Source organism: Onychomys torridus, chromosome 8 (assembly GCF_903995425.1).
Source record: "Onychomys torridus chromosome 8, mOncTor1.1, whole genome shotgun sequence".
NCBI classification, from domain to species: domain Eukaryota; kingdom Metazoa; phylum Chordata; class Mammalia; order Rodentia; family Cricetidae; genus Onychomys; species Onychomys torridus.
In genome coordinates, this window is record NC_050450.1 from 89,497,570 (window position 1) to 89,521,641 (window position 24,072).

Sequence of the window (24,072 nt, forward strand, 5' to 3'; positions counted from 1 at the left end):
TCTGTAGGCACCACAGTGGGAGCGGCATTGCTGGAGGACTGGTGAAGGGGGCTTTGTCTGTTGCGGCCTCTGCGTACAAGGCCCTGTTTTCTGGGCCACCAGTCACTGCACAGGTCAGTGTGTGGTTTCTTTTCCTTAACTTCAGCCCCTCAGTCACCAGTACAAATGGCAGTGTCTTTCTGTCTGGATTGGCAATCAACATGGCATGGACTATAAGTAGATTTAGTCTTTTATGAACACATAGCCTGCCATTTCCTCTTTTTAATCAAGTTACTCTGGGGAGAAAAGGAAAAGAACCTATAATTTGTTGAAGACCTACTACATGTACAGTTTCATGTACAGTTACACGTACAGGTGTTACTGGATGCGTAAGACACACATTCCTGTCAACAACTCTGGGAACTTTGCAAAGCATGCACACACATTTCCAGGACAGGTAGGATACTGTGCTGGTGCGGTCCATCAGCTGGAGTATCTCCACCTACTGGGACAGACGTTTCCTGGAAGTTAGTATCTAAACTGAGGCCTAAAGGACAAAGCGAGTGTTTCCCCAGGAAAGAATATTTTAATGTTGAATGTGGTAGCTATCTCCCGTAATCCCAGCTACTGAAGAGGTAGAAAGATTCTAAGTTCAAAGCCAGCCTGGGCTACATAGTGAAACTTTTTCTCAACATAAGATTTTAAAAGGCGTACAATTGTAGTTTAGTGATGATAGAACTCTTGCTTAGAGTAGCTAGTAAGAGCTGGCAGTGAGTGGATGGTGAATCGGATCTGGAAAGAAGAGGCAAGCTGTAAGTGCAGGGGTTTTATTTAAGGAATAGGAAGGTTTTTTGTTGTATTGTTTTGAGTTTGTTTGGTTGGTTGGTTTGGTTTTGGAACAGAGTCTCTCTCCATAGCCCTGACTGTCCTGGAAATCACTGTGCAGACTAGGCTGTCCTTGAATTCACTGAGCTCCATCTGCCTCTTGAGTGCTGGGACTTAAGGCATGTGTCACCACATCCCCATGGACAGACTTTGAAGATGTGATTTAATGTGATCACATTTGTTTTTAGTGAGGTCAGTCTTCTACAGGATAGCAGTATAATGGAACCAGTAAAGAAATACACATGAACATCCACAAGGTAGAAATTAGGGGTTTTGAAAAATAACATAAAAGAGATAGAAATGTCAGAACTTGTCAATGATTACGTGTTTAAAAACAAGTCAAGGGGGCTGGGCAGTGGTGGCTCTTGCCTTTAATCCCAGCACTTGGGAGGCAGAGCCAGGTGATCTCTCTGAGTTCGAGGCCAACCTGGTGTACAGAGCGAGATCCAGGACAGGCACCAAAACAACACAGAGAAACCCTGTCTCAAAAAAAACAAAACAAAAGTCAAGGATAAATTTTAAGCTTTAGCTTAGGTATTCAGTAGTGCCATGCATTACAAGAAGAAAATAGGGCCAGTGAAACCACCTAGTTGAGTAAAGGTGCTTGCTACCAAACCTTGAAAACATGAGTTCCAATCCCTGGGAAGGGATTGGGAAGTTCCAATCATCATGAAGGAGAGAACTGATTCTCATGAGTTGTCCTCTAATGACCATATGAGCACAAACATAAAATGCCCCCCCCCCAAATGAAAAGAGTTTATTATTTGGGTAGGAGTTGATCTAGTAGGTTTTGCTTAGTGTTGAGTTTATAATTTATCCAGGTTAAAAGTAAAGCCATCCAACATGTAGTTGGATGTATACATCTCCATCAGAGAGAAGAGATTTGACCTGAGGCTGAAGTTTAACAGTTATTTGCATACAGGTTCTAGCAGGAGCTGTGTGATTGGACAGGATTAGCCAGGGAAAATGGAGAAGGCAGAAACAGCCTTTAAGGATAAGGCAACAGAGCTCTACAAAACCACTGCTGGGATTTGGGGAGGTTCATAAAGGGACAGTAGGCAGTGCTAAATGCCACAGAGAGCTGTGACCCAGGAGTGAGGAATTTGACAGTTCCCAAGTAGGCTTCACTTTCCCACAGCTAGCTACATGGGGGAAGGAAGGGAAACTCTAGTCCGCATAAGGCAGAAGGAAGTGTTTATAAGAAAGACTTTAAGTTGACAAGCCTAACTAAACAATGTCATCAATACAAATGTGAGGAAAATTTCTAAGGTGGTAAAGGTAAAAAGAAAAAATATATAAGTAGATTAAACCTGTCAAAGGTGATAGACTATTCGAAAACAAGCAGAAAGAGGGACTAAGGGTTATAGCTGGGTTATAGCTCAGTGGCAAAACACATGTTTAGGGGTTGGTGATTTAGCTCAGTGGTAGAGTGCTTGCCTTGCCCTGGGTTCAATCTTCAGCTCAAAAAAAAAAACCCACATGTTTAGCATTTGTCAGGTGGACACAGCATCTCAGTGAGTTCAAGGACAGCCTGATCTACATAGTGAGTTCCAGGACAGCCAGGGCTTTATAAAAAGACCCTATCTCTAAAGGAGGAGGTTGGGGATTTCTGTAAATGGGTGTTAGCTTCCTCTTATTGAGATCACTTCTATTTTGAGGGTAAAAAGACTGCCTGAGATAAAATTTCCCAATTCTGTGTCCATCTTGCTTGTATGCCTGGTAAGGATTGACATCACATGCCATCTTCAGTATGTCTGTCTTGCTCATTTTTGTCCTCCCACAATTTTATGTTCACAAGTCCTCAAGGCTTCTTTTCATCTTGCACTTCAATTTTTACTTGGCTGAAGAATGGATGATTTTTGTTTGTTTGGTGTCTTGGAGGTAAGGGCTCACTCTGCAGAGCCCAGGCTAGCCCCGGACTTGTATCCTTCTTCCAAGCTGGAATCACAGATATGAGCCATGCCTAAGCATGTTGCTTTTATAAAGTCCTCTGAAGCCGGTTGGTGGTGGCACACGCCTGTAATCCCAGCACTCAGGAGGCAGAGGCAGGTGGATCTCTGTGAGTTCGAGGCCAGCCTGGGCTACAAAGCTAGTCCAGGACAGGCTCCAAAGCTACAGAGAGAAACCCTGTCTCGAAAAAAAAAAAACAAAAAAAGTCCTCTGAAGCATTTATTGTCCTGCTCTGCCCCCTTCTCCTTGAGCTGTGCACATACCTAGCCAGAGCACTCTTGACCCATTGACTTGTGAGGGAGACAGGAAAGCTGTACCTTGCATCTAATTACCTAACATATGGAACAAGTCAGGAAAGACTAGGATGACAGTATAATAAGGATTTGCAAGATAAGCAATTAGATCATACAGAAAATGGTCTACTTCTTGTCTTCAACAGCCCATCGTGTCTGAAGATCAGACAGCAGCCTTAATGGCTCATCTCTTCGAAATGGGATTCTGCGACAGGCAGCTGAACCTAAGGCTGCTGAGAAAACACAATTACAACATCCTGCAGGTTGTGACAGAGCTCCTTCACATCAACAACAACGACTGGTACAGCCACCGCTATTGAGGACCCATCTTGTATTAAATAACTGCCTGCTGCTCAGAGATGACCTTAGTCTGTCATTGAGGTGTGGCTGCAAGCCCGTGCTTGTTTTTAATCTGATGAATCTGTATCGAGTGTCCCTGAATTGTCAAAACAATACCTGTTACAGTATTTTTTGGAGCAAATCAAAGACCAGAACTTAAATTTTCATTTTAGAAACGGGGTAAGTGTAGAGTTTTCAGCTGATCTGGACAGAGCTCTCCGCTGTAGTGTGTGAAAGTGTGTAACTCGGACTTCTGTAGACTGCTTTTCCTTTTGCTTGTACTGAAGTTGAGTATTTTCCTGTTACATGTGGATGTTTTTAATGGGCTGTTAAATGTTAGTTTGGTTTTTGTTTTTTAAAGATTAACCTTGAATGTTTTCAAGAATTACTCTCCTAATTTCTATAACCATCTCCAAGCTTCATAGCTATGTGACCTTAAAGGACAGCAGATCAAGAAAGTCATTTCCCTGTAAGACTTAGTTAAATAAGTAACCCTTTGCTTTCAAAAGACCCCCAGTGGTGCAGTTGAGTGTTCACCTGGCAGGATGGAAGAGCATGCTAGTTAACCCACCAGCACCCACTGATCAGTGATTGTTGAAGTAATTTTGCATAAAGTTTTATTTAAGGAAAAATCCTCGGTAGTGTGAAATATTTCGCTAATCTCATAGAGAAGAGGGAACCCACCTGTCACACAAAAGGAAAATTTAACAGTCTTCTGTGACTGTCGGACAGATCTTAAGAACAGATATGTGCAAACATTCATCTCAGTAAGGTTTGGGTGTATGTGAGGGACAGGGAAATGCTGGTGACTTCTGAACGTTTGTAATCCTCTTCTGAGGTGTCCCGCCTCAGAGAGGAGAACAGGATGTGGTGGATGGAGGCTAACCCACCAAAAGGTTCGTTTAACTCTAGGATAAATGGGAAGAAGCTTGCTTCCGGAATTCTAGGTCCCACTTAGTTTATCAAAGGGAGCTTTGGGTACAGGTGGTGAGAGAAAAGGTAACAAACACTAAAGATTGTATTCATGAAAAGAAGGAATCTGGACCCCAGCTCAAGGGGGAAAGAGAGTTAAAATAGTATTATTTAACTTAGTTGGTATTTATAAATAGATGGCGATTTTCATTACTCATAATCTGTTTATTTACAGTCTAACTCTTGAATGCTTCTAAATAAACCACAATTCAAACTGCAAGCCAACCAAGCTGTTTATTATTTAAAACGTTTTCATGGGGTTTGGAGTAGAAGCGGAACTGCATGGTGTGGGTGATGAGGTGGATTTAGAGTCGAACCTGTGTTGACCATCTGGGTCCAGTCGTTCCTTCCGTTGTACTTGTACATAACCGCTTAAAGAATTATGAATAAATGTCCTTTGAAACGCTTACTTGGACTAGTTAGTTGGTCCTTGCAGGATTTGTTTTCCCTTGAGACTCGAGGAGCCGGAAGTGTCTTCAAGCGGCAGGCGTTCCGGGAGGGGGGGCGGGGCAGGGGAAAGGGCGGGGCAAGGGGTGGGGCCACGCCTGGCTTGGACTCCGAGCTTGTGATGAGCGCGCAGCTCCCAACTCCCGGTGTGCTGAGGGCGTCGTCACCTTGGGGTAAGGCACTCCCGGGACCCTCCACTCCTCCTTTCCCTTTTTAAAGCAAGAGCCCAGAGACGTTTGGGCTTTCTCAGCGCCCAACGTAGTGCCCAAATTCCACTAACGGCCATTGTGGTAGGATTTAAAATCCTTCCTCAATGAAGTTGTACCTTTCCCTTCCTTGCCCACCTGATGCCCTTGTCAGAGTCCCCAGTAGAGAGGGAAACTTGGATCCTGGAAGCCAATGATCCCTGCTCCCCTCCTGCCGCACGTTCATTCTCCCAGGTCTCCGGTGAAGGGAGCTAGCTGATCGTCCCCGCCCTGGGGACCACCCTACCTTAGAAGCGAACCCCTTCTCCCCAAAGGAGCATTCCAGAAAATCCAGTCTTGCAGCTGAGAAGAGCCTGGAATCCCAGACCTAAACCAGGTGAGTACGGTGTCTTTATTTTAGCCCAAGAAGATCTAAGTATGTCCTAACGATCTACTTCATTCCAGCCACTGTTTGGGGCTTTTGGGGGAAAGTTCAAAATTATCCTTGACCTTGCCTAATGAAGACCAGACTCAAAAGTGACAGTGAAGAACAGGTTTAGGCTCCCTCCCAGTTCCGTTTCAAACGGCTTCTTAGCCACATCTCCGATCTCTCCATTAAAAAGCCCTGATTTTCTATTATAGACGGACTCCAGAATGGAGACCTCCCTGCTACACTCACAGGCTAACTTCAGGCAATTCTGCCTGGTGCTCTTGGATTTCTACAGAGTAACCCCTTGATTAGGGAGGACAAAGGGACCCTGCACTGCTGTGCTCCCCTCTCCCAGTCTCTGAAGTAAATGATAGTTCAGCTTTTCCTGGAAAATATTCTACGTTCACTTATGGAAGTCCCTGAAAGTGAATAACTTCTGCTTTTCTTGGTTTTCTCTACTTGAACTCTCATTTTAAAAAAAGGGGTGGGGGGTGGGGATTTAGTTCAGTGGTAGAGCTCTTGCCTAGCAAGCACAAGGCCCTGGGTTCAGTCCTCAGCTCTGAAAAATAAAAAAAATAAAACAAAATAAATAATAATGATTTAAAAAAGGGCCCCAAGGCACCGCCCAAACCTCTTTTCTCTAAGCTAAGCTTGCTTGGATAATGGTAAGGCTTCTTGCCAATCTTGAAAACTTAAAACCAGAATTATATATGGCATCAATGCTAACAGGCTAATAGCACTGAACCTTGTTTTATTTCTCATTAGTGAAAAATCCCGCTGAGCTATGGGTAAGGCATTCTCCCAGCTCACCTCCCAGCAGGATGAGAACAAGTCGCTTCTACCTGATAACCCAGCCAGGGCCAGCAAGGCTGCCAACTACTTCAGCAGGTGTAGCAGCAAACCACCGTGCCCCCGTGTGCCTTATGCAAGGGTTGCTCGTACCAGCTTTGTGATTTGTCCTACCTGCCTGGGCAATGGGGAGATCCCCCAAGGTGAGTAGCCCAAGGCTCTGGAAAATACCCTTGGAACTAGGAAGAGATCCAGACCCGCCCCTCTGTATCTCCTGGAGTAGGTGGCTGCTGTGGATATCGCTCTGTGTAAATAAAGTTCTGATTGGCCAGTGGCCAGGCAGGAAGTATAGGCGGGACAAGAGAGAAGAGAATTCTGGGAAGTAGAAGACTGGAGAGAGACACCTCCAGCTGCTGCCATGAGAAGCGACATGTAAAGACACTGGTAAGCCACAAGCCATGTGGCAAAGTATAGACTAACAGAAATGGGTTAATTTAAGATAGAAAAAGTAGATAACAAGAAGCCTGCCACAGCCATACAGTTTGTAAACAATGTAAGTTTCTGTGTGCTTTCTTGGTTGGGTCTGAGCGACTGTAGGACTGGCGGGTAAGAGAGATTTGTCCTGACTGGGCCAGGCAGGAAAACTCTAACTACAAATGGCGCCCAACGTATTGGCAAGAGTTTCCACCTAAAACCTGAAAAAAAGATTCTAAACGGAGCTAAAAACAGCTTCCTAGTTGTCTCTCTCAAGTTAGCGGCAGCCTGCTGGTTTGCGCTACTCTGGCGGGTTCCTGGCGGGTGCGTCTGACCTGTACTGTGGCGGGAATGAGGAGTCTACAAGCAGTACTTTACTCTGCTGCGTGGTGGATTTAGCCTTTGCTAGATTAAAAGAAAAAAAAAAAAAGTTTCTGGGCTATGCACTGCTTTGATAGAACTGCTTCTGATAGCTGATGGTACACATGGCTCCAGACCCAGAGCTGGCGGTAAACTGTACCGCCGCCATGTTGAGAAGCAGAGGTGGGCGGAGTTAGCAGCCACAGCAGCGTTTCAGTCTTACAAAGATAGATATTACACAGAGAATCTGGTTTGTCTTGTCTTTGGGACTTTTAACTACAGAAAAAGATTTGATCATAAAAGCTGTTGAGTTAAACACATATGTAAATTTTAAAGGTACCTTGACTTCAAAATTTGGATATAAGGATATGTTGCTTTGGAAAGGAGTCTCTGCTTTTGTTTCCACAGAAAGCCAGAGGCTATGGATTTGTTCCAGATTAAGATACATCAGGTTTGATCAGCCAAGACCACCTGAAAGGTCTCCAATGACACCATGGCCCAGATGATCCGACATCCAGAATGGTTTCAAGACAACTGGCTCAGAGGTTCACCCTAATGGACTACTCCATAATCCTAAAATTTTCTTTGTGTCCCCATAAGATACAGCGCCCCCCTCCAGCAGGAAGTAGTAAGAAAAACTACGCCCACATTCCCAAAATTATCAAGCTGGCTTTGGAGATGGAATTGGCTCACTCCTTCTCTAAACCCAGACATATTGCTAAAAGAAAACGTTAAGAGCTTCTTGTGTCCCAAATCAGAAGAGCCCTCTGGTGTGGGACAGAGAAAAACCACTATTTTATTTTAATTGGGTTGATTATAAATGAGATCTCTTTCTAAAGAAGAAAAGGGGATAGGATATAGATATAATAGGATGAAAGGGTAGATTAAGGAACTTACTTCTAAAGAGCAACAACTTGTTTAAAATGTTTTACATTGGTGTAGATTTTAGTCTATTGATACAAACTTAAATTTAATTTTGTTATACTGTGTGTATATAAGGTATTATGTTTGTATAGCTCATTTTAAATTGAAATGGATAATTAAAAATAGGTTAATAGTCATCTATGATATCATACTCGTAGCCATGTTAGTTAAGTCTTCTAGATATACATAGACATATTTCAGATAGATAGGTAATCTTCAAATACTTCAAAGACCTACAGAATATGGCATTTAAAATACTTTTAAAATTTAGACTTTCTGGACAGTGAGACATGTCTGCTCCTGGCAACACCGATTTACTTCAGAGACAACGATGGGCATTGAAGACACTTCATATCTTATCTTCACCTTGTCAAAAATAGACATTTTGGCAAGAAACTGTTCTTGCCTGAACTGCTTGATTGACTGTATGTGCAGGACCCATAGAAAGGTGACCACTGAACTTTGCTTGACAAAATGGTCCTTCAGGTTCCTGCTTCGCAGAGGAAACTGCCAGACATTCTACAGGACACTGAGAAAAGTGACCAAGAGACTCTAGCCCTGTGGGCTGAAAACAGATGCCCCAACTTTACAAAGGAACATTAGGTGACTGTCCAGGCTGCCAGCTGTCTCTGCCTACCCTGCAAGACTCCCGAAAGTTGCTTGCATCCTTCTCCTGGTTCTCAGGTAATATTATATCCTTCTGAGGTCTTTGATGTGGTTGAAGACTAGATAGTTATAATTTCCTCAGTTATGATACAAGATAAGTTAGATATAAAACCTTAGACTCACAAATATAAGATAGATAGGATATCTTCTTTAATATTGTAACTATAATTCTTGCTTGATAATTGTTTTGTTATATGTAATTGTACTATGTAAAAGTTAAAACCTTCCTTTAAAAAAAAAAGAAAAGGGGAAGTGCTGTGGATATCGCTCTGTGTAAATAAAGTTCTGATTGGCCAGTGGCCAGGCAGGAAGTATAGGCGGGACAAGAGAGTAGAGAATTCTGGGAAGTAGAAGACTGGAGAGAGACACCTCCAGCTGCTGCCATGAGAAGCGACATGTAAAGACACTGGTAAGCCACAAGCCATGTGGCAAAGTATAGACTAACAGAAATGGGTTAATTTAAGATAGAAAAAGTAGATAACAAGAAGCCTGCCACAGCCATACAGTTTGTAAACAATGTAAGTTTCTGTGTGCTTTCTTGGTTGGGTCTGAGCGACTGTAGGACTGGCGGGTAAGAGAGATTTGTCCTGACTGGGCCAGGCAGGAAAACTCTAACTACAGGTGGCCAGGCTAGTTCATGCTCACTTAGTCTCAGACTGGCCAAAGAGAAACATCCAGATCCTGCCGCTACTGTTCCCAGACCTAGAGGAAAGTTTCTTGCCCCTGTGCTCCTCAAACAATACTGTGTCTTAGGTTTGGGGAGGGGGGCTGCCAAAAGGACCTCTCCTGAGGAGCAGGGCTCCTCCAACTTGATAGCACCTCAGTGTCTCTTCTCACCTGCTAATGGAAACCATATTCCTTTTCTCCTTGAAAGCTGAGATGCCAGCCTTCATCCCTGTGTTCTCAATCCTGCTGTGGGATAGAGGCAGTATGCTTCTGGCCCAGTTAGATGGAGTGGAGAGGAGCTTGGGGGAGGCTAGCTTGGGAAATATTTGTCAAGGACAGACTTCTTGGCCTCCTCGCTCACCCTCTTTCCCTCTACAGAGCTGGAGAAGCAGCTGGTAGCCCTCATCCCTTACGGAGACCAAAGACTGAAGCCCAGACACACGTGAGTGTCATCCATCCCTAGGGGCTGCCTCACCTTTCTCCTCTGGTTTATCTCTTGGTTTTTCCCCCATCCAGGAAGTTCAAGTCTCACTGTGATTAAACTTATATTACCTTTGAGTTTCCAAGGATTGTCTTTTAAGAATGATAGTGTCAGCAGCTGGGACTGGGACTCACTGAGAGTTTGCATGAGGTGCTGGGTTTGATCTCTAGCCAAAATAAAAAATAAAAATAAAAAAGCGGGGTGGGGGGAGAAGATAAATGTCATAGTTTTGCTAATTACCCTTGATTCACAATGTAGACAATGTATATTGGAATATCATACTCCATAAATATGTACACTTATATGTCAGTCAAAATATAACTTAACAACAAAGGCCACATAGATCATAGTAGATGTGAGCTGAGGCCATTTCATGGCTGTGTAAATCCTTCCAGGAGGGAACAGGTTGCCCTGGTTGTAGCTCCCTTTGCTGTAGCAGTTTAGATCTTGTGTTCTTCCCAATAGAAGTAGAAAACCAGCTGCTCAGTTCAGAAGCAACCCTGGGTTTCAGTGCAGTGCCCATGACCCTGTATGTGACCAGCATCCATTTGATATGGATCCCTGCAACCTCCTCCCAAACCTTCAGCTTCCACCTGAGAGCTGTTGCCGGCCTCCCCAACCACTATACTAAAAGCAGAACCCATCCCAGGAGATGGCTCGGGATAGAGGGGCTTGCTGCCCAGCCTGATGACCTGCGTTCAAACCCCAGGACCACATGGAACAAGCGAAGTAACTCCCACAAGTTGCCCTCTGGCCTCCACACACATGCTATAGCACACACATACAAAATAAATAAATATAATAAAACTAGAAATAGTGTTCCTTATAAAATACTAGGTTCTTTCTAATTCATATCTCAGATTGAATTGATGGGTAGATAGTATCCTATTCTGAGTACTGAGTTTAATTAAATATTAAAATTCAGAGCTCTCAAAGAGTCATATAGACTGGTTTCAAGTAGTGAGAGCAACATTCAATGAGGTCTTGCTATCTACCAGGAACCGTGATTAGTTATTTTTTTCCTCTGTTGACTCATAGGAAATTCTATGAAATAGATCTAATTATCTCCACTTTACAGACGTACTGGGCTTTTGAAGAGGTTAAGTAGTACCACTCAGCATTATTGGGTCAATGAGGATAGAGATCTGGGAATGGAAGCCATGTTGACTGCCTTCCAATCCTGTGCTGAACCACAGCTAGAGAGCGAAGTATGCAATTTCCAGATTGTGTGCAAGAGGAAGCCACCTGTCTGGAGAGGAGGGTCTGAATCCCCTCCTCAGATTGTCTTAGTGTTCTTAGACTTCTCTCCTCCATCCTGGGCCTGTTCTCACACAGGAAGCTCTCCGTGTTCCTGGCAGTGATCATCTGCCTGCTGACTTTCTCCCTCACCGTCTTTTTCCTGTATCCACGGTCCATTGTCGTGTATCCCGTGGGCCTCAACTCCTCCATGGTGACCTTTGATAAAACTCATATACGACTCAACATGACGGTAGGTGGTAGGTGCCCCTGATTTCAGCCCTTCCTTCTCCAAAACACTTCCATCTTCCTTGTAGCCTAAGGTGTAGGTACCAAGGATCGTGTGGTATGCAGAAAGATGCTGAGAGGCTACATGGGATTGGGGCTCTGCATAGTGAAGGGTTAGAATCTGGGTTAGATCAGTCAGTCAGAGGGTGGAATAAGGATGTCAGGACAGAGCCGGGCAGTGGTGGCGCACACCTTTAATCCCAGCACTCGGGAGGCACAGCCAGGCGGATCTCTGTGAGTTCGAGGCCAGCCTGAGTTCCAGGAAAGGCGCAAAGCTACACAGAGAAACCTTGTCTCGAAAAACCAAAAAAAAAAAAAAAAAAAAAAAAAAGGGTGTCAGGACAGAATGGAGAGAAATGGAGCAAAATAAAAAAAATAAAACTGGATCCTCAGCTAACAAACTTTGATTGATTGATGGGTTTTCACTGTGTTGCCCAGGTTGGTCTGAATTCCTGGGCTCAAGTGATTCAGCCTCCAGAGTAACTGGGACCGAGGGGATGTGTTGTGGAATATCATTTTAAAATGTGTTACATTTGTTTATACTGTGGAACATTTGTTTTAATGATGAAAAGATGTGTTGGATTCTTTAATATTGCATTTATTTAATTCTGTGAAGCTGTGTTACTTTGCCTGTCTAAAATACCTAATGGGCTAATAAAGAGCTGAACGGCCAGTAGCAAGGCAGGAAAAAGGATAGGTGGGGCTGACAGGCAGAGAGAATAAAACAGGAGAAATCTGGGAGGAAAAGATTGAGGAGCAAGAAAGAGAGGAGGAGGAGGAAGACATCAGGGGCCAGTCATCCAGCAATACAGCAAGCCACGGAGTAAAAAGTAAAGAAAGGTATATAGAATAGAGAAAGATAAAAGCCCAGAGACAAAAGATAGATGGGAAAATTTAAGAAAAGCTAGCTAGAAACAAGCCAAGCTAAGGCTGTGCATTCATAAGAAAGAATAAGACTATGTGATTTATTTGGGAGCTGGGTGGCAGGTCCCCCCAAACAGCCAAAGAGTAAAAACAACAACAGGGGGTGTAGCACAGGACCCAGCTCAGTGTTACTCCTTAAAGGTGACCTTTGCCATCAAGAGCTTTCAGAGTCACTAATACTAGTCCTTTGTACCCGTGGCCCAACGGTAGGATGGGACTCAGGCCAAAGAGCTAGGCTTCTGCAGCTGCTTTGCTCTCCCTGTGGAGGGGGAGCCATCCTCTCCATTTCTTTTCCTTGCCACTCTCTCCAGAATATCTTGAACATCTCCAACAGCAACTTCTATCCCATCGCTGTTACACAGCTGACTGCAGAGGTTCTCCACCAGACCTCTGTGGTAGGCCAGGTTACCAGCAGCCTCCACCTGCACATCCGACCTTTGGCCAGTGAACAGGTAACGTCCCTCTTCCCTGACCAGCCCTGTCCGCAGGTATGTGGACATATGTGGCAGTGGAAAGGGGGTGGCCTCGGGTGTGGCTAATCTTGTGCCTTTTTGGTTGACAGATGCCTTACGAAGTCGCCAGCAGGATTGGGGATAACAACACATAGTAAGTACCCTTTGACCTCTTCTACCTTCTTCCTTGGCTTAAAACCCCAGTTAATATTCACTTAGGGGCTCATTAGGGAAAGACGTTGGTCACCGTGGCCTGAGTTTGATCTTCCTGTCTTACATGGTAGAAAGAGGAGAACCCACTCTCATAAATTGTCCTTTGATAGCCACACATATGCCATGACTTGAGTGTGCCTGGACACACACACACACACACACACACACACACACACACACTACACAGTGTTTTTATAGTTTTGTTTTGGTTTGGTTTTTTGGTTTTTTGGTTTTTTTGTTTTTTGTTTTGGTTTTTTGTTTTGTTTTGGTTTTTTGGTTTTTCGAGACAGGGTTTCTCTGTAGTTTTGGTGCCTGTCCTGGATCTCGCTCTGTAGGTGAGGCTGGCCTTGAACGCACAGAGATCTGCCTGGCTCTGCCTCCCAAGTGTTGAGATTAAAGGCTTGTGCCACCACTGCCTGGCCTTGTTTTTGTTTTTTAAGATGGGGTTTCTCTGTGTAGCCCTGGCCTATCCTGGAACTCACTCTGTAGACCAGTCTGGCCTCAAACTCAAGATTTGCCTGCCTCTGCCTCTCAAGTGGTAGGATTAAAGACATGTGCCACCAATACCTGGCAAACTATACTTATTTAATTTAAAAAATATCTAATTGGCTTCAGGCGGTGGTGGTGCATGCCTTTAATCCCAGCACTCAGGAGGCAGAGGCAGGTGGATCTCTGTGATTTCAAGGCCAGCCTAGTCTATAGAGCTAGTTCCAGGACAGCCAAGGCTACACAGAGAAACCCTGTCTGGAAAAACAAAACAAAAATCCACTTGGCTTTGTAATTGCTTCAGACTCAGGGCAGGTACATTCGCCCTGCCCCCTTGTGGCAGAGTAAAAGTCCATCGCCTCTCCCTGTTAGACCTAGATTAAGTAATGGGTAGAACTTTGTTAATCTTTACGTGAGTTGGACTCTTTGAAGCTCTGTGGAAGAAATAGTATCTAGCTTTCTGCTGAGGGAGAGGCCAGCATGTGCCTGGGCCAAGAACATGGATGGCCAGGTGGCGAGGCTCATCTTAGAGGATAAGGGGTTGAGAGAGGCATCTTGGAGGCCCCTGATGGGAGGCAAGCAAACTGTTGAGTTGTGACTTGTAAGTCCCCTCTGAGTTTCCCGACCATCTGTAAAACCAGGCTCACTCTTCTCTCCCTCTCAGCAAAATCTGCACGTGGCTGAAAGTCAAAGTCCACCATATCCTTTTGCACATCCAGTAAGTATGGCGTGGAACTTCTGCATCCCCACTCCCACTTCGGTCTCACCTCAGCTGCCTTTCATGAGGTAGAGTCGTGGTAGCTCACATCATGAGTAAACTTGGTTAGCTCCAGACAACAGCAAGTCTAGGGCCTGTTCCAGGGATCTTACCTTGCTTAGGAACCCTGTCTGGAGCTTCCAGAACACAGGTGTGGTAACCGTCCCAGTGTCCTGGCAAAGCAGGGAGCAGAGGGAAGTGGGCGGGAGGTCCTAGGGAGCCAGCCTCACACACACACACAGTAAAGCGAGGCCAGAGCGGTCCCTTCCCTTCCAGACTTTGCAACAAAGCCTCCTTCCTCTCCAGGGGTACTCTGACCTGCTCCTACCTGAGCCATCCCCAGGAGCTGCCCTTCGAGAGCTTTGAATATGTGGACTGCAGGGAGAATATATCAGTGCCCCACCTGGAGAGCCCTCGCCCAGCCTGACAGTGCTGCCCCTGTCCTGCAGGCTCCTGCAGGCTTGTCTGCATCTCAACTCCATGGAGCTCAAGGAAGGACTAGTGGCTTCGCTGAAGGAAGCAAACATCTGGCTTTATTGTGCCTTCCTCCGACACCCTCGGCCCAAGGAGCTTGTTTATCAATGCCATAGACTCTGACTCCTCAGATCTCCCAGAGTCACTTGTGATGCTTTCTACCTGTAGTCTGTGCTAAGAACTGTCTGACCTGGCGTTGTCTTGGGGCTGAACCTGTTGGTCGCCTGGCTCTCCCAGGGTGGGACTTCAGTTGGAATGAAGAGAGAAAGCTTAACTAGATTTTAACAGAACAGATGAACCCTTTTCATGTTCTCCCAGTAACAGTGGCCTTGAGGACATCCAGTGCTGTCTCCAAGGTCTTTCTAGGTGACTATAAATGTTCTCTTGTGCTGTCTGCTATGGTCATGTGGCAGTGATGGTGATGGCCTGCCTCTCTGGACCTGCATATGACACCATCTAATCTTCTCTATAGAGCAGCTTTATTTAATGTTATCATCACAGCAGAAGCTAAGTAACTGAGGAGAGGCCATCTGGTCTACCCTAGACCAAAGGCAGAGTCATTTGAAAAGGTATTTATTAAAGGTAAGTTTCTAAGTAAATTTCTCACAATCCAGAGCCCATGTGAGTATTCACGGGTAGGTCAGACAGAAGAGTGGACATAAAACTGTTAATTCGGAATAGAGCTGTGAGGCTCCCATGGGCTTTCTGCTCTGCATCAGGCCCACTCTCTGTTCCCAAGGCCTCTGCTGTCCTCTGGGCCTTGATTGGAGCCAAACCCCAGGTAACTCCCAGGTTCCCACTGGACTCCAGATTTGCAAGAGAGCAGGGATGTGTGTTAGCTAAAGCTAGCTAGCTTTGCCCTTCAGACAGGCGGAGAGGCAAACACGGTTGCTGTGGTGGGGAAAGCTGACATTGAAGATGGGTGGATACAAGGAGATAGGTAACAGAACTATGTAACTAGCTGGGGCCACAAGGAGGGAGGGGAAGTCTCCCTGGTTGCCAAGCCAGGGTTAAGGTACCAACAAAACATGGATTCAGGGAGGTCAGGCTGAGGTTGCCATGTATAAACCACCAGATGTGAAAGACTTTTATCAATAAACTATTGAGCAGTGTTGAAGGAAGACAGGGTTCCTGGGCAGATGAGTGAGGATGCTGGTACACTCCACATCTCAAACCATTTGACTTCCTGTGTGCCTGCATGCGGCCTTCCTTGGGCACTTTTTTTTTTTTTTTATGTGTTTTATTTTGAGACAGGGTTTCCCTGTGTAGCTTTGCGCCTTTCCTGGATCTCGCTCTGTAGATGAGGCTGGCCTCGAACTCACAGAGATCCACCTGTCTCTGCCTCCCAAGTGCTAGGATTAAAGGTGTGCGCCACCACCGCCCAGCTTTTTTTTTTTTTTTTTTTTTTTTTTAATGTGTTTTATTTTGAGACAGAGTCTCATTGTGGAGCCCTGACTGTCCTGGAACTCACTATGTAGACAAGGCTGGCCTCGAACTCAGAGATCTGCCTGCTTCTACCTCCCTAGGGCTGGAATTAAAAGTGTGCCACCATGCTAGACATTATCTTTGTTTTTTGAGACAGGGTTTCTCTCTGTGTAGCCCTGGCTGTCCTGGAACTCACACTGTAGACCAGGCTGGCCTTGAATTTAGGAGAGATCCACCTGTCACTGCCTCCCAAGTGTTGGATTTAAAGGTATACACCACTGCCCAGCTGCCAAGCCCTATCCTTAAAAAAAATCAAGGTCCAGGGATCTACCTATCTCGCCTCCCTGGTACTGGGATTACAAAGCACTTGCCACTATGCCCAGCTTTGCTCACATGGGTTCTGAGGATTAAACTAAGGCCTTTGTACCTGCAAGATGATCAGCTGTGTTCCCTCTCCAGGCTTTGTGCTCTGATAGGCATATAGACTTCCAAGACCTTCCAAAACATGTTCTGTTTCTCTGGCTTCTGAGAGATTACCCCCAGAGGCTTGCTTGCTTTTTTTCCATTGTGTATTCCTAAACTGTCTTTGAACTTTAATATTCCTGTTCCAAGCCAGTTCCTATTCTTTCCCAGCCGTCCCACTCAGGCATCATCCCTAGACTATATATAGTAAGACAAGGCTCCTTACCCAAAGGTGAATGTGAAATGACCCATTGGTCCCCAGTTGTGACTGACATGTCTGAGGGAGGCTTTCTCAGCACTGGAGCAGAAGGGACTTCATAGGACTTGTGTGTTTTCCTGGAGGCTGATATTGAGGGCCCCCAGTTCCGCCTCCTCTTCCAGCATGGGCTGGTAAAGAAGGGAGATCTGGAGTCTTGGGGGTCTCCTGGCCCTCTTCTAAATGGAAAATATGACACCCGGGAAGATAGAGGCCTGAGGACTTTAGCAGGCAAGCCCCTTGCCCCTTCTAAGGTCATGTGTTCTTAGCTTCAGTACCCTCCTCTCCCGGGTTCTCTCACCCCCTTCCTGCACCACCCGCCTAGCAGCTCAATACCTAATATGGACCCGGGACTGTATAAAGCTTGGACATCCCTACCTGCTCCCTCTTTCCAGTGCTGCTCTAGTGCGAATTGCAGACCCTCCCTTCTCAGGCTGTAGCTCAGTAAGCATGAGCATGGTTAGTGATGGTCATTAGTAAGCCGAGATGTCTGTCCTCACTGGATGAGGAACAGTGCCGTTAGTTGTAGGAGGTGCTGGCTTGACGTGGGGCTCAAGACCATGTTCTCCCTTGACTTGGCCCCGAACAGTGTGGACTGGACTTCTTTCTTCCATCCTCTACCCCCAGGTGTGAGTCCTTCTGCCCTCCTCCCTCATCCCCTGCTCATGAAGCCGACCAGCCTCCTGGCTCTTTCCAGGAATCACATTTTAATCCCAATTAGCCTCCTCTCCAAATGTGGCTGGCTTTTTGGAGTAGACAGGTTGCGGGTGGAAAGAAAGTGTGATTACTGTCTGTTTTCCGTTGCTATCTAAATGTTTTGTTTTGGTTTTTTGGTTGCTTTTCTTTTTGCTTTGTGGTATCATCAGGTCTTGGAGTCCATCTCTGGATCACCACTGCTGGATGTAATTAGTCGACTGAAAAAGTGAGGGGACAGGAAGCAAAGCAAGTTAGTCATTTCTGGTGAGCTGCTTTCAGGACACTGTGTTAAGTCTCTGAGGCCAGAGGACTCAGTCAGACGAAACAAAGCAGCTGCTCCTCTGCCCAAAGCCACTGAGAACCTGCACAGCACCCTCGGTGACCGTACCCCATCCACTCCTGCCATTTCAGACTCTGATTAGTAGTTACCCATTGACATTCTGGCCTGTGGCTCCAAGCCTGTAATCTCATCTACTTGGGAAGCTGAAGTGGGAAGAGCACAAGTTCAAGGCTTGCCTGGGGTACAGAGGGGGTTCAAAGTGAGCCTGGGAAACTTAAAGTGGGAGGCTGGAAAGAGCTAGCAGTAAGAGTGCTTGCTGAGGCCGGGCGGTGGTGGCAGCGGCGGCGCACGCCTTTAGTTGCAGCACTCTGGAGGCAGAGGCAGGTGGATCTCTGAGTTCCAGGCCAGCCAGGGCTACACAGACACACCTTGTCTTGAAAAAAGGAGGGGGGAACGGGAGGAGGAATGAGAGGGGGATCTGTGGTTGGTATGTAAAATGAATAAAAAATATTAATACTAAAGAAAAAATAGCAATGAGAAAAAAGAGTACTAGCTGGTCTTGGAGGACTAGAGTTCTGCTCCCAGCACCCACGGCAGCTCACAACCACCTGTCTGTAGCTCCATTGCTGTCTTCTGGCCGCCTCACACACGTGTGCAATACACTTAAGTAACTACTCTCTTTTAAGTAAAAAAAAAAAGTCTTTTTCGGAAAGGAAGGTGGCCTAGAGCAGAGTGGAGTGGAGCAGTCGGGCAGAGCACTTGCCTAGCATGCGCAAGGCTCTGGGTTCAACCCCCAGTGCCACCAAAATAATTTCAAAACACAACCCAGAAGTGACTTCTAAGTGGCTCCAGTCCTCTCCCAGGAGCCCTGCTGAGAAATCCCTTTGCCTCTCACCGTGAGTCGGGAATATGTAGAAGGGCTAGCCTGGCATGCACTCGCGGGACCTGATAAGACAAACATATATCACTCACCTGGCAGTTGCTAAGGAGGCTGGGGCGGGGAGCAGGCTTCTCCTGGGTCAAGGCACAGATTGAGCCTATGCTGAAGAATTCCCGAGAGGAAGCCAGTCCGTGAGTCCCTGTTCTACAGTTTACAGTTTTATCTGCCCATACAGGCTACTGGTGCTGGGAAGAGTCAGAGAGGACAGGAGCCAACAGAGCTGAACTACAGGGGCTGGGGTGGCCACAAGGGGCTCCCAGGTGGTGCACTCACCAGGACCTGGAAGGATTGGGGGTCCACGTGTTCTACAGGATTGCTGTCCATCTTTTTGGGCCCCCGCTGGCTGAGGCTGGCTGGGGCCTTGCCTTTGGGTGCCCTTCTGTAGGTCATCCTTGAAGGTGCTCTGTGGGGGAGGGTCTTGCTCCTTCGGTGGCTTTGGCCCAGGTGGTGGCTGTGGGTCTGCCCGCTCCTGTAGCTGCTGCTTTGCAGGTGGCGGAGGAGGCCCTTTTGAATCCTGAGGCCTCTTAGAATCCTGATGTGGCTGAGATTTTTTCTCAGAATGCTGTTTCTTCTCCTCCTGTTTCTTCTCTTCCTGCTTCTTCTCTTCCTGCTTCTTCTCTTCCTGTTTTTTCGCTTCCTAGCAAGAAACCCCCAGCAAGTGACAGTCTATGTCCTCACCTCACTTATCTGCAAGATGTTGTGGAGCCCAGAGGACAAAGGGGAAGTATAGTGTCTCCATCCCCTGGAGTTAGAGGCTGAAGCTAGGGCCTGGGCTGTCTCCTTCCCCCAGAGTACCCAAAACATGGTCCTGAGTCACATTCTCGGTCAGCTAATTCCTGGGGCAGGAAAAATGGCTCTGTAGTTAAGAGTACTCTTCCCACCACTCACATCACTAGTTCACTGCTGCCTGGAACTCCAGCTCCAGAGTTGTGTACTAAAACAGGTTTTCTGGATATGGTGGCACACACTTATAATTCCAGAACTTGAGAGGTAGAGGCAGGAGAATTGCCACAAGGTAGAGGCCAGTCAGGCTGGCATAACAAGGTCTAGACCAGCCAAGGCTGCAGACTGAGACTCAAAACCAAGGAGCTGGGTAATAATAGCTCAGCTGGTAAAGTGCTTGCTTTGCAGGCGTGATGACCTGAGCTAGATTCCACATAACTTGCAAATAAAAAGCTGAGCATGACGGCCCATATTTATAATCCCAGTGCTGGGATCCCAGAGGTAGGAGGATCTCTGGAGCTCAGTGACCAGCCAGCCTAGCTTACTTGACAGGCTTCAGGACAATGAGGAACCCTGTCGCAAAAAGCAAGATGGGCAGCAATGGGGGTGCGGGCCTTTAATCCCAGGACCCAGGAGGCAGGGGCAGACAGATCTCTGAGTTTGAGGTCAGCCTGGTCTACAGAGCAAGTTTCAAGACAGGCTCCAAAGCTGCACAGAAACTCTGTCCCGAAAAATCAAAAGCAAGATGGATGGTGATTATGGAATAGCAAAGGCTGTCCTCCACCTCCACATACATGTTCAGATATGTGTACACCCAAGTGTGTCCACACACACACACAAATACTGGTTCACCTGTGTTCTCTGACTGTGTGGTTACCAGAAGATATAAAACCAGGCCTGGAGTTGTAGCTCAGTAGCATAACACTATTTCCCCAGTGTGTGCAAAGGCAAAGCCCTGGCTTCCACCCCAGCACCTTCTCCCACCATAAAAATCTTACTCATGTGGCACATATTCAGTTTTTAATGGACAGTACTGTTTCAAAGCATTGGCAAGGAATTACTCTCTTTTTTATTTGTGTGGATGTTTTGCTTGCATGTATGTATGCATGTATGTACACATGTGCATCACATGCGTGCCTGGTGCCCACAGAGCCCAGAAGGGGGATATCAGATCTCCTGGAACTGGAGTTACGGATATGAGCCACCCTGTGGTGCTAAGAATCAAACCTGGGTCCTCTAAAAAAGTAGCCAGTGTTCTTATCCACAGCGCCATCTCTGCAGCCCGTTTTTTATCCTTTTCAATTGTGAACATGTGAAGGAAAAAGGGTGTATGCATGAGTGCCGCTGCCTGCGGAGCTAGGTGCAGATGCGGTGAACTGCCCCACAGGATTCTGCAGGAAAAGGAACTCGGGTCCTCCAGAAGAGCGCTCTTAACCACAGAGTCATCTCTCCAGCCACGTGACACTGAGTTCTTACTAGAAGCAGTTGAGCTCAGGACCTAGAGATGGCTGGGCAGTGAAGGGTGTTTGCAGTCCTTCTAAACGGTCCACAGTACGTTTCCAGCACTCACCTCAAGCAGCTCACAAACGCCTGTAACTCTAGTTTTGAGGGATCCAACACCTTCTTTTGACCCCATAAGGGCACCGATATACAACATGCATGCATGCACACACACACACACACACACACACACACACACACACACGTAAATATAATACATCTGGACTGAAGAGATAGGTCAGGGGTTAAGAGCACTAGCTGATCTCTTCCATAGGACCCAGGTTCAATTGCCAGCACCATATGACAGCTCACACCCACCTGTAACTCCAGTCTTGAGATCCAACACCCTCTCCTGGCCTCCAGTGCACCAGGCACACACATGGTGTACAGGCATAGATGCAAGCAAAAAGCACATAATACAAAAATAAATCTTAACTATATATACATAGCCAGGTGTGGTGGAATACACCTTTAATCTCTGCACTCAAGCAGAGGCGGGTGGCTCTCGATAAGTTGAAGATCAGTCTGGTCTACATAGTACACTCCAGGTCAAGTAGGCCTACATGGTGAAACTCAAAAAAGAAAGAGAGAGAGAGAAAGAGAAAGAAAGGAAAAGAAAAATCGATATAAGAAAGTAAAAGTATTTGGCCTGCTGTGCCTTTAATCCCAGAACTTGGGAAATGGAGGCAGGAAAATTGTGATTATTAGGTTAGCCTGGTCTATATAGTAAGACTCTGCCTATCACCAAAGAAGAAGAAGTAGTAGTAAATAAAAACACGAAAAAATGTGCAGTTGAAGCTGGACGGTGGTGGCACACGCCTTTAATCCCAGTACTCAGGAGGCAGAGGCAGGTGGATCTCTGTGAGTTTGAGGCCAGCCTGGGCTACAGAGGGAGATCCAGGAAAGGCACAAAGCTACACAGAGAAGCCCTGTCTCGAAAAACCTAAATAAGTAAATAAATGAATATTAATATATATATATATATACCGTTGAAAAAGATGCTTACAAAATTTTCCTACCATGTAAATTGAGTACTCTAATTTTGTTTGTTTGTTTTGAGACAGGGTCTCTCTGTGTAGTTTTGGTGCCTATCTTGGACCTCACTCTGTAGACCAGGCTGGCCTCGAACTCACAGAGATCCGCCTGGTTCTGCTTCCCGAGTGCTGGGATTACAGGCGTGCGCCACTGCCCAGCTTGAATACTCTAATCTTATATACAAATTAAATATAAACCAGTTCATTCTCACTAACAACATGGCAAGGATTCAGTAGCACACAGTGTTCAGGCCATGTATACACGCTAGTCTCAACTAGGTACTAGGAGGCTGAGGTAGAAGGATCTTTTGAGCCCAGAAGTTCGCCGGACAACAGAGTGAGACCTCATCTCTTCAAATACCCTTTTGGGCCTCATCTCCCCCTCCACCCACCTAGCTAAAGCCGAGCTGGCTTGCCTCCTACCCCAGCAAACAACATTCACAAGCTCACATCCCACTTCCGAGGAAGTCTGTCATCCTCCCCATTCCCACTTGCCCTGTGAAGGACCCCGGTGGGTCATGCCCCTTCATGCACCTGCTCCTGCTCCTGCTGTGCCATCAGTGCCTTCCTCCGCTCCAAAGCCATCTGCCGACGCCGAGCCTCCCAGTGGTAGGCACTACCCATGATGATGTGGTGATAGCCTCAGAGGGGTGTGAGGGCAGGAAGAGCCCAAAATGATACCACTGCACCCAAACTCCTCTGTTGCCTCCCACCCCAGCCACACTGTCTGTTACCTGGACCACCTCACAATGTAGCCACTACCAGGGCAACTGGGCAGCCCCCTGAAGTGTTGGAGGTTGAGGCATTATCCCCAAGGCTCGTGGGGAATGCCTGCAAGTCCTCCAGAGTCCTGAGGAAAAAGATATAGTCCCCCGGGGTTTCAGTGGACCCTGGAGACAATTTGGTAATAAAACTCATTTTTCTCTCCTAGTGGCTCCCTTCAATCCTTGCCAAGAGGCTTCCTGACCCTCTGCTGGCCCTTCCCTCCTCACAAGCTGTCTGGAATTACCTTTCCCAAATCTTCCACCTCCCCTCTCTCACTGTTCTTCCAGTAATCATTTGCATTGAGTCAACATGAAAGAAAACACAAACCCCAACTGAGCTACTCCGTGGAGGGATGGGGGTGGGAAGCAGCCCTTGGATCTGGGATTCTTGCATCGATTCCACCTATGTAGTGGGATCTGATGTAGAATATCATTTTAAGGTGTGTTACTTTTGTTTATGTTGCATTTGTTAAACTGTGAAGCTGTGCTGCCGAGCTTGAGTAAAACAAGTGATGGTCTAATAAAGAGCTGAACGGCCAATAGCCAGGTAGCCGAGAGAAACAGGCAGGGCTGGCCAGCAGAGAGCATAAATAGAAGGACAAATCTGGGAGAAAAAAAAAAGAATTAGCCAGAGAACAAGGAGAGGAGGTCACCAGGGGTCAGCTACCCAGCTACACAGCAAGCCATGGAGTTAAGAGTAAGATTTACAGAAGTAAGAGAACATGAAAAGCCCAGAGGCAGGCTGGAGAAGATGGCTCAGCAGTTAAGAGCACTGACTTCAGTATTGAGTTCAATTCCCAGCACCCACATGGTGGCACACAACCATCTGTAATGAGATCTGGCGCCCTCTTCTGGCCTGCAAGGACACTTGCAGACAGAATACTGTGTACAGAATAAATAAATCTTAAAAAATAAAAATAAAAAGAAAGAAAGAAAGAAAAAGAAAAGCCCAGAGGCAAAAGGTAAATGGGGATAATTTAAAGTTAAGAAAAGCTGGCAAGAAACAAGCCAAGCTAAGGCTGGGCATTAATAATTCAGAATATGGGCTGTAGAGATGGCTCAGAAGTTAAGAGCACTGACTGCTCTTCCAGAGGTCCTGAGTTCAATTCCCAGCAACCACATGGTGGCTCACAACCATCTGTAATGAGATCTGGTGCCCTCTTCTGTACATAATAAATAAATAAATCTTTTTAAAAAATAAATAAGAATACACCTCTGTGTGTGATTTATTTGGGAGCGGTCCCCCCAAAAGAGCAAAAACAACCAACAGCAGGGATCAGCTTGAGTTTTAGTGTCAGATGCAGGTTTAATCTTGGCTGTGT

General features: G+C 46.3%; 3 protein-coding genes across 8 annotated transcripts in view; 2 read left to right on the forward strand and 1 right to left on the reverse strand.

Moving 5' to 3' along the window:
- Nucleotides 1–4,827, forward strand: part of Nbr1 (NBR1 autophagy cargo receptor) — a 31,886-nt gene extending 27,059 nt beyond the window's left edge. For 3 of the 4 annotated variants that reach the window (XM_036195644.1, XM_036195646.1, XM_036195647.1), the window contains 2 exons: nucleotides 8–113; nucleotides 3,254–4,827. In XM_036195644.1, the coding sequence (XP_036051537.1) occupies nucleotides 8–113; nucleotides 3,254–3,427 (280 nt within the window). In that variant the 3' untranslated portion in view covers nucleotides 3,428–4,827. The remainder of the gene's footprint in view (nucleotides 1–7; nucleotides 114–3,253) is intronic. The other variant, XM_036195648.1, reaches the window with a different exon arrangement.
- Nucleotides 4,828–4,973: 146 nt separating this feature from the next.
- Tmem106a (transmembrane protein 106A) lies at nucleotides 4,974–23,374 on the forward strand. 3 transcript variants are annotated; one of them, XR_004945590.1, is made up of 10 exons: nucleotides 4,974–5,038; nucleotides 5,306–5,447; nucleotides 6,246–6,472; nucleotides 9,738–9,801; nucleotides 11,176–11,329; nucleotides 12,600–12,740; nucleotides 12,851–12,894; nucleotides 14,104–14,157; nucleotides 14,503–15,252; nucleotides 22,918–23,374. XR_004945590.1 is itself a non-coding variant. In XM_036194637.1 (9 exons), exons 3-9 carry the CDS (start codon nucleotides 6,265–6,267, stop codon nucleotides 14,621–14,623), a joined length of 786 nt encoding a protein of 261 aa, XP_036050530.1. In that variant the 5' UTR covers nucleotides 4,974–5,038; nucleotides 5,306–5,447; nucleotides 6,246–6,264; the 3' UTR covers nucleotides 14,624–15,869. The 3 variants fall into 3 exon arrangements, 1 of the variants encoding a protein (XP_036050530.1); XR_004945589.1 differs by lacking the exon at nucleotides 22,918–23,374 and adding an exon at nucleotides 17,680–18,118; XM_036194637.1 differs by lacking the exon at nucleotides 22,918–23,374 and having other exon boundaries at nucleotides 14,503–15,869.
- Nucleotides 17,701–22,610, reverse strand: Ccdc200 (coiled-coil domain containing 200). The gene is made up of 4 exons (XM_036194638.1): nucleotides 22,521–22,610; nucleotides 19,003–19,321; nucleotides 18,685–18,734; nucleotides 17,701–17,727 (listed from the first exon to the last, which is right to left on the reverse strand). The coding sequence occupies exons 1-4, from the start codon at nucleotides 22,608–22,610 to the stop codon at nucleotides 17,701–17,703; spliced, it is 486 nt and encodes a 161-aa protein (XP_036050531.1).
- Nucleotides 23,375–24,072: the final 698 nt, after the last annotated feature.

Bases quoted from the DNA above. Each gene is read 5' to 3' on its own strand.
- Tmem106a (XM_036194637.1), top strand. From the start codon at position 6,265: ATGGGTAAGGCATTCTCCCAGCTCACCTCCCAGCAGGATGAGAACAAG. The intron at 6,473-9,737 runs GTGAGTAGCCCA...TTCCCTCTACAG, and splicing joins CAATGGGGAGATCCCCCAAG to AGCTGGAGAAGCAGCTGGTA. The intron at 11,330-12,599 runs GTAGGTGGTAGG...CACTCTCTCCAG, and splicing joins ATATACGACTCAACATGACG to AATATCTTGAACATCTCCAA.
- Ccdc200 (XM_036194638.1), bottom strand. From the start codon at position 22,610: ATGGGTAGTGCCTACCACTGGGAGGCTCGGCGTCGGCAGATGGCTTTG. The intron at 19,322-22,520 runs GTGCATGAAGGG...GAGAAGAAGCAG, and splicing joins CACAGCAGGAGCAGGAGCAG to GAAGAGAAGAAACAGGAGGA. The intron at 18,735-19,002 runs GTGAGTGCACCA...TTGTCTTATCAG, and splicing joins CCCAATCCTTCCAGGTCCTG to GTCCCGCGAGTGCATGCCAG.